Source organism: Montipora capricornis, chromosome 3, assembly GCF_036669925.1.
Source record: "Montipora capricornis isolate CH-2021 chromosome 3, ASM3666992v2, whole genome shotgun sequence".
Lineage (NCBI taxonomy): Eukaryota > Metazoa > Cnidaria > Anthozoa > Scleractinia > Acroporidae > Montipora > Montipora capricornis.
In genome coordinates, this window is record NC_090885.1 from 45,591,204 (window position 1) to 45,606,203 (window position 15,000).

The 15,000-nt window shown below is 37.3% G+C and overlaps 1 protein-coding gene across 3 annotated transcripts in view; it reads right to left on the bottom strand.

Moving 5' to 3' along the window:
* Positions 1-15,000, bottom strand: part of LOC138043270 (cytosolic purine 5'-nucleotidase-like) — a 173,089-nt gene that overhangs the window by 141,669 nt on the left and 16,420 nt on the right. For 2 of the 3 annotated variants that reach the window (XM_068889462.1, XM_068889463.1), the window contains 2 exons: positions 14,333-14,448; positions 14,109-14,182 (listed from right to left, as the gene is read on the bottom strand). In XM_068889462.1, the coding sequence (XP_068745563.1) occupies positions 14,109-14,182; positions 14,333-14,448 (190 nt within the window). Of the gene's footprint in view, positions 1-14,108; positions 14,262-14,332; positions 14,449-15,000 lie in introns of all 3 variants that reach the window. The other variant, XM_068889464.1, reaches the window with a different exon arrangement.

Here is a 15,000-nt window from a genome sequence, read left to right on the forward strand (position 1 = left end):
CGTATCAATAAAAGAGAGGAGTTTCGGTAAAAAAACAAAGCGAAGACGAGTTAAGGGCCCATACGCACTAGGCTGAAGAAATTTGTTTGGCTCAACAAAAATTGTCTCCGCTAAATTTTCAATTTGCTAATCGTGGCCGCACTTGAAAACGCTTTCTTTAGGTTGTAAAATATGTATAATTGACACTCCTAACAAAAATTTGAAGTTTGATAAGGCTTGACAAAATTTGATGAGGAAAAAAATCACTGTGCAAACTCGTAGGACGGAAATGATGACAGATTTTTTTCGCAAAATAATCAAACATTTGCCCACTGCGTACGAGCTCAAAACCAGTCGCATCGCAGTATGATTTGGGCGACCAAACACTCTCTCATGATTTAAAAGCTCCATCGGAGATCAGTTAATGAGCCTTTTACTGAAATTAAAATACAATCGTTCAGTTCAGGCGTACAAAATGCATAACAAGAGCCCCAGGTATGATCGTATACCATACGTTAAGAGTTGTCTCACCACAACAGCCGTCACTTTATTGCCAAACTACCCTAAATGTATTATAGGGCATAAGCACGACAGCTACTGGTAGATTCATGCATTTTCTTCAATACTGAGATTTGGACAGTTTCGATAGTGACTAGACAGGCCGACTTTAGCGCCAAAAACTACGATCTCATTATATATGGCGATGTTTTTACGCGGGAAAAATGTTGATCTTACTTGTGCTTCTAGCGGTAAATTAAGGGAAATACCGAAGAAAAAAGGTTTTGCCGGATCCTCTGGGTTTGAGGCAATAAACAGTTGTTTACCTAAAAAGGATCTCACCTCTGACCAGCTTCGCATCATCAGAGGCATCATGCGGTACTTGTTTTCGATTGCAGCTGTATCAACGACAAACCTCGCCAATTTGACTTGAAGGTTGTTTTATAGTATGCATCTTTTTTTGGGGAGCTTCGCAAGTTGATCTCACACAAGGATCAACGAGTAAAGCGCTATCACTTTCTTAAGTGGGAAATGAGCTCAATCCCAGCAAAAACTAGCGAACCAGGCGGGCCTTTGCAAGGAAAACTATTACCAGATCTTGATTGACAAGTCGGGTAACATTAATCACGTGATTTGAAGTTTCCGGATATTTTAGATATTTAAAATTAAGAAGTAAACGCTTGAGGCGGGGAGGGGGGGGGGGTGGGTAATTGATTTTAAAAAGAAGAGTTTGTAGCTTAAAAAAAAAAAATTCTTCGACATTCCTTTGAGAACTGCTTTTGTTTTCTATCATTCACGAGCTGGTCTGGAGGAGAAAAGGAGGAGGGAGGGTTAGTGGAAAATTTGGAGTTGCCTGGTTTTTTGGGGGTGTTGAGGGGTGTTCAGAAGGGTCTTTGAGGGATTTTAGAGAATGAAAATGGAAATGAAAATACCCAGATATTTTCTTAAAAACATTTTCTAGATATTTGTACCCTAATCCTCACTGAAATGTCTTTCTTTCTGTTGTTAGACCGCCTAAGTCATAGATTTTCGCAGTCAGAAGAGATCAATGTGTGTTTCAATGGTAGCCGTCATAGAAAGTGGTAGAGGAGATGCGACTTTCTGATAACCTCTGAAGTTGCAGACGAGGCAGGCACTCAGGCAGACAGAATGTGTGCACCACCCAACTTTGACTTAAAATATAAGGGCTCTGTCACGGCACTAATCAATACTCATTATTATGTTAATTGCGACGAAGGCCTTCAATTATGCGCAGCTTAGTCCATAAAAACAGGCAATGCGCTTGGGGGTTTTCAAGAGTTTTTGACAGGCATACTAAGTTCTAAGTTAACAGTTGCACCCAGTTTGGACGGAAAAGCTGTAAAAGTGCCGTGACAGAGCCCTTATATTTTATGTCAAAGTTGGGTGGTGCACACATTCTGTCTGCCTGAGTGCCTTATTAATATCTAAAATATCCGGAAACTTCAAATCACATGATTAATGTTACCCGACTTGTCAATCAAGATCTGGCAATAGTTTTCCTTGCAAAGGCCCACTTGGTTGGCTAGTTTTTGCTGGGCTTGAGCTCATTTCCCACTTAAGAAAGTGATAGCGCTTTACTCGTTGATCCTTGTGTGAGATCAACTTGCGAAGCTCCCCAAAAAAAGATGCATACTATAAAACAACCTTCAAGTCAAATTGGCGAGGTTTGTCGTTGATACAGCTGCAATCGAAAACAAGTACCGCATGATGCCTCTGATGATGCGAAGCTGGTCAGAGGTGAGATCCTTTTTAGGTAAACAACTGTTTATTGCCTCAAACCCAGAGGATCCGGCAAAACCTTTTTTCTTCGGTATTTCCCTTAATTTACCGCTAGAAGCACAAGTAAGATCAACATTTTTCCCGCGTAAAAACATCGCCATATATAATGAGATCGTAGTTTTTGGCGCTAAAGTCGGCCTGTCTAGTCACTATCGAAACTGTCCAAATCTCAGTATTGAAGAAAATGCATGAATCCACCAGTAGCTGTCGTGCTTATGCCCTATAATACATTTAGGGTAGTTTGGCAATAAAGTGACGGCTGTTGTGGTGAGACAACTCTTAACGTATGGTATACGATCATACCTGGGACTCTTGTTACGCATTTTGTATGCCTGAACTGAACGATTGTATTTTAATTTCAGTAAAAGGCTCATTAACTGATCTCCGATGGAGCTTTTAAATCATGAGAGAGTGTTTGGTCGCCCAAATCATACTGCGATGCGACTGGTTTTGAGCTCGTACGCAGTGGGCAAATGTTTGATTATTTTGCGAAAAAAATCTGTCATCATTTCCGTCCTACGAGTTTGCACAGTGATTTTTTTCCTCATCAAATTTTGTCAAGCCTTATCAAACTTCAAATTTTTGTTAGGAGTGTCAATTATACATATTTTACAACCTAAAGAAAGCGTTTTCAAGTGCGGCCACGATTAGCAAATTGAAAATTTAGCGGAGACAATTTTTGTTGAGCCAAACAAATTTCTTCAGCCTAGTGCGTATGGGCCCTTAACTCGTCTTCGCTTTGTTTTTTTACCGAAACTCCTCTCTTTTATTGATACGACCGTTACTTATTTGGCTACGCTATGCCTTTTTCTATCCACGCCAAAAGGTAAAATTTAATGTTGCCCATGCGATCCTTGATGCGTATATTCCATGACTAACTGGCGACTAAAAATAAAATTTTAGCCGCAGTAAATTGGATGAGCTGATTGCTTGCATTAAAGTAAAGCTAAAATAAGCATAAATGTTCCTTCAATTGAAAAAAAAAAAAAGACAGAAACAAACCGAGTCTAAAGTTTCTTGCCAAAATTTTCCTTTCATGTTTATCACTCAAACCTTTACACTCGTCTTCAATTCTGCTGTCAAAAAGACGAATTCAAAGTCGAATTCACTGAATTCACTTTGCTCACCGCGTTCGTTTTTAATTACCACCTTTTTCACACCGTTATCTCAATTATATGATCTTACTTCTTTAAGCAATTGCCTTTTTTTTGTTTAAGCAAAACTTTTCTCATTTGATCGCATACTTAAAAGGTTGGAAAGATTTGCACGAGCCAAGCTCTCTCTTTGTAAACAAATCTGTGATTGACAGCTTCATTTTTTACGGATGGTCTGAACTGACCGAAAACGAACAACGACTCCCTAGTGTATGTGGTGTCGCTGTAGTTTGCTGCAGCGAATAAAAAACAAGTTATTTTAAAAATAATGTTGCTGTTTAGATGGTCCCTTTCATTACGAAAGGGCTTATACGAAAATGATTTTGTTGAGCGTTGACTTCAAAATTTGCATGTTTTGTTTTGTCTCACGCTCGCCTGCGAGCAACTACATGTAGATAGGTAAGTCGCTGTTTGTTCGTTTCTCTTTTTTTTTTTGCACGGAACGAGGTAGTTTTTCGCAAATTAGGTGACATCCTTTGACGCTCTCGTTTTCTGTTGCATCCGTACATCAGTTGTTGTTGATCTTTTTTTTCACTTTTGACGTTGTTATTTGAGGAATTTACGCACTTGCCTTAAAGCTGGCATCGTCGGAATGACTAACACTCCGACTGGACGGATGACTCAGAGCGGATTATCTCCTCAAAAGTGAAAAGTTAATGCCTTATCCTTGCCGGGTCGAATAGACCAGGCAAAGGAAAGTCCTGCAAAAGCATTTTCTGTTAGATAGAGCAAACTGCGAGTTTGTTTTTCACCTCAATATTTTTTTTCGCAATGGCGGCTTTCAAAAATTGTCGCCGTGAGCTCATGTGTCAAAGTTGTGTATTAAACAACTTTGACGGTCAAACTTGTGTAATACACAACTTTGACGGTCAAACTTGTGTATTACACAACTTTGACCACCAAAAGTGACGGTCAAAGTTGTGTAATACACAAGTTTGACCGTCAAAGTTGTGTATTACACAAGTTTGACCGTCAAAGTTGTTTAATACACAACTTTGACGGTCAAACTTGTGTAATAAACGAAAAATTTAGAGTCCGGAAACAATCTGACAGTCCGGAAACAATCTGACAGGTGTTCTAACCTTAGGCCTAATTAGGCCTAAACAAACGTTTTTAGGTCTAGGTTAGCTTTTATGAATGGTTATGATAGTTTTTACTCTCTGTATTGGTAAAACAATGACCTGTGATTCTGGATTCCGGGTTTTAGGGTTGCCCTGATTTGGGTATATTTTACCCATTTTCAATTAGTTTTTAATTACCACCTTTTTCACACCGTTATCTCAATTATATGATCTTACTTCTTTAAGCAATTGCCTTTTTTTTGTTTAAGCAAAACTTTTCTCATTTGATCACATACTTAAAAGGTTGGAAAGATTTGCACGAGCCAAGCTCTCTCTTTGTAAACAAATCTGTGATTGACAGCTTCATTTTTTACGGATGGTCTGAACTGACCGAAAACGAACAACGACTCCCTAGTGTATGTGGTGTCGCTGTAGTTTGCTGCAGCGAATAAAAAACAAGTTATTTTTAAAATAATGTTGCTGTTTAGATGGTCCCTTTCATTACGAAAGGGCTTATACGAAAATGATTTTGTTGAGCGTTGACTTCAAAATTTGCATGTTTTGTTTTGTCTCACGCTCGCCTGCGAGCAACTACATGTAGATAGGTAAGTCGCTGTTTGTTCGTTTCTCTTTTTTTTTTTTGCACGGAACGAGGTAGTTTTTCGCAAATTAGGTGACATCCTTTGACGCTCTCGTTTTCTGTTGCATCCGTACATCAGTTGTTGTTGATCTTTTTTTTCACTTTTGACGTTGTTATTTGAGGAATTTACGCACTTGCCTTAAAGCTGGCATCGTCGGAATGACTAACACTCCGACTGGACGGATGACTCAGAGCGGATTATCTCCTCAAAAATGAAAAGTTAATGCCTTATCCTTGACGGGTCGAATAGACCAGGCAAAGGAAAGTCCTGCAAAAGCATTTTCTGTTAGATAGAGCAAACTGCGAGTTTGTTTTTCACCTCAATATTTTTTTTCGCAATGGCGGCGTTCAAAAATTGTCGCCGTGAGCTCATGTGTCAAAGTTGTGTATTAAACAACTTTGACGGTCAAACTTGTGTAATACACAACTTTGACGGTCAAACTTGTGTATTACACAACTTTGACCGCCAAAAGTGACGGTCAAAGTTGTGTAATACACAAGTTTGACCGTCAAAGTTGTGTATTACACAAGTTTGACCGTCAAAGTTGTTTAATACACAACTTTGACGGTCAAACTTGTGTAATAAACGAAAAATTTAGAGTCCGGAAACAATCTGACAGTCCGGAAACAATCTGACAGGTGTTTTAGCTTTTATGAATGTTTAGGATAGTTTTTACTCTCTGTATTGGTAAAACAATGACCTGTGATTCCAGATTCCAGGTTTTAGGGTTGCCCCCAAATCATCATTAGTGGCCAGATATTAATTTAAGTAATTAACATCAAAAATATATATTTGGCAAATTTTCAGGGTATAATTCTTGTCTACAGCTTATTTTAGAAATTACCCAGAATCCTTAGATTGTTAGGCATGGCATCTGACTACACATGTATTTGGTTTGCTTAGCATGACTATGATCGCTAAAATACAGCAAACTTACCGGTAACTTACACAACTATTTCTAAATCATGTTTACTACAAAGAGGCAATTATTTATTTATTTCATTCAAAGGCACTTAAGAAATATTTTTTCTTTTCTTCTGTAATTCCCCACAAAGGTGTCGCACAGTGCCAGCAAGCACAAAAGCGGTTTTATTCTTGTCTAGTTTATAAGTCATGTCAGTGATGTTCTCTATAACAAAAGAGAAGTCTTTTAAGCCCTGAAGATCTTTTATTCCCTCCACCTTTTCATCGTTTCAGCATTTGAAATGCTTTTCTTCTCTGTCAGTATTCTTCTCTGAAGTCCTGATGCACTATGGTGTCACACAATCGTGACGTCCACTCTGTGTTTTACCTCTGATATTTTCCCGCTTTTTACCCCTGATTTGTTACGTGTATATACGGAAGCCTGTAGGGGACATGCGAGATAATCCCGGGTGGAGAAAAAAAACTGTAAATGCAAGATAAAAAACCAGAAAATGCGAGATAAAAAATGCGAGATAAAAAAAAACTAGAAATCCAAGATAGAAAATGCGAGATAAAAAACTAGAAAATGCAAGATAAAAAAACTAGAAATGCGAGATAGAAAATGCGAGATAGAAAAGGCGAGATAAAAAACTGGAAAATGGGAGATAAAAAATTAGAAATGCAAGATAAAAACTGGAAAATGCGAGATAAAAAACTAGAAAATGCGAGATAGAAAATGCGACACAACAAACTAGTAAAATGCGAGATAAACAAATTTAAAGGTTTTCTTTAAATTTAGAGCCTGGGAATCGAGGAGTGGGGAACGGGGAATTCCTACAATAGAAATTTTGAAAACGAGGAATGTCGAATTGCGAATAAAGGCGCCCAGTGGAAATTTTATTAAAGGTGTGACAATTATCTTCAGTACAACGTTTTAATAGCAGCTTACATGTGCAATAAACAGATCATGAGCAGCAAACCTTCCAAATGCGCACTTCTTGACCTAAGACATAAAATTCATGCCTTAACCCACTGTCGCTTTTAAAACTGTGCAATACAGCAGGTAAGCAAGATGGGGAAATAACTTTGCAGTCGGCTTGCCTCACCTGTCAACTTTTCCCCGGCCTATTTGCTGCCTTAGAGCCTGCTTTAGGGTAGTAACAGTGAAAACCTTAAAGATAAAATTTAATTTGTCGTCGTAAAACACTTGTCTTTTAGGTTAAAACAAATTCAGTGGAAACTGACATTTTACTGATTTGTGATGTGATCGCAATTATTTATTTTTTGCGGCAGCGTTCTCTGTTTTGCGATGGTGATCACGATCCATAGGCAGTTTGATAGGTAGAGAAGATTGCATACAAATGCCTTCACAGGAAAACGAAAACCCTTATTGTTTGTTAAACCCCTAGTCTCGCCTGGTGCAAAAGTGTTTACTTTTTTCAAATTCTTATCTGACAGTTTTGCGATTATGAAATTATATGGCAATTTGTAACATAACGATAATTATGTTCGACATTAGGGGAACGAAATTTCTAATCTTGGGCATCCCGTATATTGTTTTTTTCATTTTTGTCAGCGCCATCTTGAATTCTGTCGTACGTGTATTGATACATCATATGCGGACTATACGGAGTCCATTCGCTCAACTTTCTTTAAATACATGTTTCATCTTCATGGCATCTCGGTTCGTCTATTTAGTTTGCCCAACGAACAAACCTCATAATAAATGATTACTCCCACATTTACCGTAAACGCTTTAATAAGCCTTCCCCACCCACTTCCCCTTCTCCTTCTCGGGCACTCGTAGCGAGGGAGCTTTGTAAAAACTCGAGAGTCAAAATACCAGTATTCTAGTTTATATCACCAAGCTTTAATAAATCTAGGATAGAGTATACAGCAGATATCAATGTCCTGAAATAGTCTTGAAATCACAACTTGGCCAGAAAGCGCAAAAAGTAGCGCATATGAAGTTTGAAGTTAGCACTGTAAAGCTGAAGAGTATATAAGCTTTTAAAACCATATTTTGCCGCGTATATTTATTGCACAAAATTCAAGGGGAGTGAAGGGGGGCTTATTACAGACGTCTAAACAAGACTGAGGCTATCGGAGGTCTTATAAGAGAGGGGCCTTATTAGAGCCTTTACGGCGTAAGTATAATTCGATGGTCTCCTATCCCGATACCAACCCGCCCGACCGGTACATGTAAGAACTTCAGTGAACGTTTATTGTGTGTGCATCTCGAAGTTTTTTTTTAAATGTGGAGAAGAGCGCCAAATCAAGCTGTTCGTTAGTATTAACCACTGTCATAACAAGCTGAATTTGGTGATTAGAAAGTCTTTCTCATGTATATTACTGTACTTTATTCACACGAAAAGTAGAGCTAATAACTCCAGCAATTTGCGCTTTAACTTGCCGTGAATAAAGAAGTGAACTCGAAAATGATCAACATGTCATCCTCGATACCTGTGTTACTCGATTCCTTTTATTTTCTTCAATGTTTCTGGGTTTAGTATTTTACTAGTAACCCGACATCTCCTCTCAGGGGGCTATTACACATAACGTATTGCACTTACTTATGATTAAGAGTCTAGCCAAGGGCACAGTATTTCAATCCTGTGACATGAGTCATAGTTTTCGGCACTTATTGAAACCATCTCGAGAAGTACACTGATGCTAGTATCCTCAAAAGCGACTCTCCAACGCACTTCAATGATCCGAGATTACTTCTACATGTACTTAAATAAACATCGACAGGAAATCCTCTAAGAAGTCATGGGGCTTATAGGATGACTAGATCTAGCAAGCAATAATTTACTTCTCTAAGAACTGTGCGTGTTACAGGTTGAGTTAAAGTCTTAGAATTTTGGGAATTAAACATTCGGAGATCATACCAAGTATTTCTTAAAAGCCTATTGCATTGTGGAGAGCTTAGATCCTTAGAGGCAAAGAATGCCACAGTTTTGGACCATGGGATAATATCTGTAAATTCCAGCTCCTGTTGTCAACTTACTTTCAAATGACCGCAGCATCAATTTACATTACTGTGATAGTTATACATAAGAGATCCAACTTAAGGTTATAAATGTAAAGAACGTTTACACGTAAAAGAGTAGTTTGCTATCTAGAAGACTTGAAATCAGTCTTGAACTGATATTGACATAAACGTTCGCTTTTTTACAAGATATCTGTTATGTAGGTAAGCTATAATCGTAGAAGATCACACAATACTAACATACGAGGTGTGGTTAGATTAGCCCATGATAAAATCTTGAAGAATTATTATCATCCTAGCATCCAGAACTATGGATGAAAGAAACTCATCTTCATGGCATCTCGGTTCGTCTATTTAGTTTGCCCAACGAACAAACCTCATAATAAATGATTACTCCCACATTTAGCGTAAACGCTTTAATAAGCCTTCCCCACCCACTTCCCCTTCTCCTTCTCGGGCACTCGTAGCGAGGGGGCTTTGTAAAAACTCGAGAGTCAAAATACCAGTATTCTAGTTTATATCACCAAGCTTTAATAAATCTAGGATAGAGTATACAGCAGTTATCAATGTCCTGAAATAGTCTTGAAATCACAACTTGGCCAGAAAGCGCAAAAAGTAGCGCATATGAAGTTTGAAGTTAGCACTGTAAAGCTGAAGAGTATATAAGCTTTTAAAACCATATTTTGCCGCATATATTTATTGCACAAAATTCAAGGGGAGTGAAGGGGGGCTTATTAGAGACGTCTAAACAAGACTGAGGCTATCGGAGGTCTTATAAGAGAGGGGCCTTATTAGAGCCTTTACAGCGTATTAGTATAATTCGATGGTCTCCTATCCCGATACCAACTCGCCCGACCGGTACATGTAAGAACTTCAGTGAACGTTTATTGTGTGTGCATCTCGAAGTTTTTTTTTAAATGTGGAGAAGAGCGCCAAATCAAGCTGTTAGTTAGTATTAACCACTGTCATAACAAGCTGAATTTGGTGATTAGGAAGTCTTTCTCATGTATATTACTGTACTTTATTCACACGAAAAGTAGAGCTAATAACTCCAGCAATTTGCACTTTAACTTGCCGTGAATAAAGAAGTGAACTCGAAAATGATCAACATGTCATCCTCGATACCTGTGTTACTCGATTCCTTTTATTTTCTTCAATGTTTCTGGGTTTAGTAATTTACTAGTAACCCGACATCTCCTCTCAGGGGGCTATTACACGTAACGTATTGCACTTACTTATAATTAAGAGTCTAGCCAAGGGCACAGTATTTCAATCCTGTGACATGAGTCATAGTTTTCGGCACTTATTGAAACCATCTCGAGAAGTACACTGATGCTAGTATCCTCAAAAGCGACTCTCCAACGCACTTCAATGATCCGAGATTACTTCTACATGTACTTAAATAAACATCGACAGGAAATCCTCTAAGAAGTCATGGGGCTTATAGGATGACTAGATCTAGCAAGCAATAATTTACTTCTCTAAGAACTGTGCGTGTTACAGGTTGAGTTAAAGTCTTAGAATTTTGGGAATTAAACATTCGGAGATCATACCAAGTATTTCTTAAAAGCCTATTGCATCGTGGAGAGCTTAGATCCTTAGAGGCAAAGAATGCCACAGTTTTGGACCATGGGATAATATCTGTAAATTCCAGCTCCTGTTGTCAACTTACTTTCAAATGACCGCAGCATCAATTTACATTACTGTGATAGTTATACATAAGAGATCCAACTTAAGGTTATAAATGTAAAGAACGTTTACACGAAAAAGAGTAGTTTGCTATCTAGAAGACTTGAAATCAGTCTTGAACTGATATTGACATAAACGTTCGCTTTTTTACAAGATATCTGTTATGTAGGTAAGCTATAATCGTAGAAGATCACACAATACTAACATACGAGGTGTGGTTAGATTAGCCCATGATAAAATCTTGAAGAATTATTATCATCCTAGCATCCAGAACTATGGATGAAAGAAACTCAAGAATGTAAAAAGTTTTAACACTGCTTTTAAAAAGAAAGAATTGGTCTAATCTCAAAATGTTTCCTGAAATTCTTTAATGAGCCTGTTACGCTTCTTAGGGAAATTAGCGTTAGTCCTTATAATTTAATCAGTCATTGGTATCCTCATCCGTTGAGGATTCCCTATGGTTACCTAATTATCGTTCTGTCACAAAGTGTTATACATAAACTCCTACATGTGAAGAGAAACAAGACACTTTTCCTTTTCACCTATATTCTAGGCTGAGTTTACCGGCCGGCTTCATCAGGGTGAATGGCTGTTACATGTGTATCGCACCAATAATTGCCGCTGCAGGGTTTTGGCCTCTGAGGGAAACCTAGAAAGCCCCCACGTAAAAAGAGTAATAATTTGTAAATTGCTAGATATTGCACAGGGAAAAGCAATCTCCATTTGCTCTACCGAGCACGCAAGCTCGTATCAGTATTGCTTAACAGGGAGCACGAGGTGGTATCGGTATTGTTCACTGAGTTCACGAGGTGTTCTGGGTAACTTGAGTCACAAGGCAGAAACTCACAGGGAGCAAGGATATTGACAGTTCAGCATAGTGATTGAAGGTGAATAATTTTCGAATATTTACAGCAATTCCTTTTACTTTGAAAATCAAAGATTACAGTATCTGATAAAAAATCCTTTTGCCTGGATCAGAAATCGATTTTTCAGGCACAGATCATAAACAGGGGCGACGATTTGTCAGACACAAATGAAATTAGAAACAGGGGCGACAAACTCGGCCACAAACTGCAAACTCAGAAAACAAAAGCATAGTCTCAGTATCAACATTTTCAAACAATCTTTGACAATTTTTACAACAGTTATTTATATATAATCAGCGGTCCGAATAATTATAATAAGAGCGTTTTGTTTTCATTTTATGGTATTGCAAGGTACCGTGGAAAGAACTAAATGGATCAAAAAGGTGATGACAAACGATGACCACGAAGTGTTGCCTTCTAGTCATTGAATGTTCCTGTTCCTGTTTTACTATCATATTTTCAAGGCATTTTCCAAAATTATGTAAATTTCTTTTCAATTGATAGTGTATCAAGTAAACATTGATAGAAATAAATAAATAAATGCTGTTTGTTATTGCTCATTCCTTCCTTGCATCTTTCACTTTCATTTACCAACCTAATTACATGTAAAATAATATGAAGATATCACAATGTGCAGCACACACCTCAACTGCCATCTGCATTATCTTAGGCGGAAGCAGATGTAGTGAAAACTATTACTACATGTACGTACAAATTTACAATTCAACGACAAATTTATCTTTAAGGTTTTCACTGTTAATTACTACCCTAAAGCAGGCTCTAAGGAAGCAAATAGGCTGGGGAAAAGTCGACAGGTGAGACAAGCCAACTGTATTTCCCCATCTTGCTTATCGGCTGCACTATTGCACAGTTTTAAAAGCGACAGTGGGTTAAAGCGTGAATTTTAATGTCTTACAGTGTATGTCAAGAAGTACGCATTTGGAAGGTTTGCTGCTCATGATCTGTTTATTGCACATGTAAGCATACATGTAAGCGCAAACTTTATACTAAAATTTCCACTGGGCTCCTTTATTCTCAATTCGACATTCCACGTTTTCAAAATTTCTATTGTAGGTATTCCCCGTTCCCCACTCCTCGATTCCCAGGTTCTAAATGTAAAGACAACCTTTAAATTTGTTTATCTCACATTTTTCTAGTTTGTTATGTCGCATTTTCTCTCTCGCATTTTCTAGTTTTACATCTCGCATTTTCCAGTTTTTATCTCGCATTTCTAGTTTTTCATCACGCATTTTCTATCTCGCATTTTCCAGTTTTTATCTCGCATTTTCTATCTCGCATTTTCTAGTTTTTTATCTCATATTTCTAGTTTTTTATCTTGCATTTTCCAGTTTTTTATCTCGCATTTTCTATCTCGCATTTTCTATCTCCCCTTTTCTTTCTCGCATTTCTATTTTTTTATCTCGCATTTTCTATCTCGCTTTTTCTAGTTTTTTATCTCACATTTTCTATCTCGCATTTCTAGTTTTTTATCTCGCATTTTCCAGTTTTTTATCTCCCATTTTCTATCTCACATTTCTAGTTTTTTTATGTCACATTTATAGTTTTTTTATCTCGCATTTTCCAGTTTTTTACCTCGCATTTTCTATCGTGCATTTTCTAGTTTTTCATGTCGCATTTCTAGTTTTTTTTTGGAAAACAGTTCCATACTGGGTGTGTTTTAGCCAAGGCGAGGACTTCAAGCTAACCACAGATCTGTCCCAAAAAGTGCACTATTCCCACAACCAGGCAATCAAAAATGGCGTAAATGAAGCAATACTGCTTATGTGAATAAAAGAAACTTTACTTTCAAAATAAAATTTTGTCTTTGAAGTAACCAAGACTTAATTTCTGTATGAAGGTGATTTGAATTTTTAACGCCCAAACAGTAAAAATACCCCATTTAAGAGCCTGCTGACGCGTAAACAAGCACGGTGACCCCATTTTTTATTGCATTTTTTTAATGTTCATATCATGAATGTTAATTATGCCAAGTTTCCAAAAAAGTTTGATCGTAGAACAATTTCAAGGGAATTACCTTTAATATTTCTGCTCTGTTGAATTTTCTTAAATAGATTGCGTTGAGGGTGAAATTTTACTTTTTTAACTATTTCATGCAAATTAGCTGTTGCGCGTTACACGCTGATTTTGTAACTATTTTCTTGCATCTTCAAGATTATTTTGTTCTTAAATAATGTCCTTCCAAATGATATTTTTTGAACATATCACTTAACAAAAATCCTTGTTGAAGTAAGGCAGAAAATTTGAACGAAATCTGTCATTAGCGTGCAAAGATATTGTAAAGTATATTTGAGCAACCACTAATGTACCTGTGTATCATGCTACAAGTCTTGGGTATACATGTAGCATCATTTTACTCTTTGACCTCAGAGTGGTTTATATATGTATTAAGAAGACATCATTCAACAGACTTTCCACTACCCTATCTTAATACAATAGTTTAAATTTAAAGGCTTTCTTGCAGGTATGTTCCTACATGTACAGTAGATTCCAAAATGCATAATTACCTGCTAGAGTATAGTCCATATCAAAGCCGAAGAACTTGATCTTGTCCAAACTGAGGCTTCTATTGACAAATACTCTTCAAAAGATGAAACAAGATCAGGCAAGCAGTACTGTAAGTTGGCAAGCATTCAATACAAAAATGCATCTTGCATTGGCTAAAAGATAAAAACAAGATACCAAAGACAAAGACATTGATTTAAACAAACTTGACTGATGTGCAATTAACCTTTTAGAAGTGTCTCTTTTAAATGCCTTGAAGCCATCAGGTGTGTAATCTTTGCCAGGACTTGAACCATATGAATGAGAGCAATATGCCATCTTTAAACTCAGCGAGTCACCTGTCTACAACATGCAAGCCAAAGTGTTTCAAATTAACAATTTTATTTTAATAACATGTACTTAGTCTCTAATTTGATTGAATGAACTTAATGCAGAATAAAGTTAAAACAATGAGGTGTATAATAATGATAACAAGAGGCTACAGATAGCCTACACTTTGTTCAAAGGATTTTAAAGTTTGCAGTGTTTCAGTGCTTTTCTTATATTACAGTACATACATGTATCTTGGTCAATATCCAGTTTTAATTCCATAGTTCGAAGTCAGCAACCCAATGATAGAGTTAAGTGTTAGATCGTAAAATAGTTGTTTATGGCATTGATTCTGGACAAGCAAAACCAGTAAACAGATGCTTTACAAGTCTTTTTCTTAAGAATACCACGAGAATATTCAAATTTGGTTTTATCAAGCGAGCTGATAAAGGGCAAATTACCACCGTAAAAGATTTGGAAAGCTGACATTTCGAGCGTAAGATCTTGCTCAGAGCAGCTAGAAATTTGTCTATGGGAGAATATTAGCCCGGTGAGATGTGTTACCGAGTCATACTGTGTCCAATT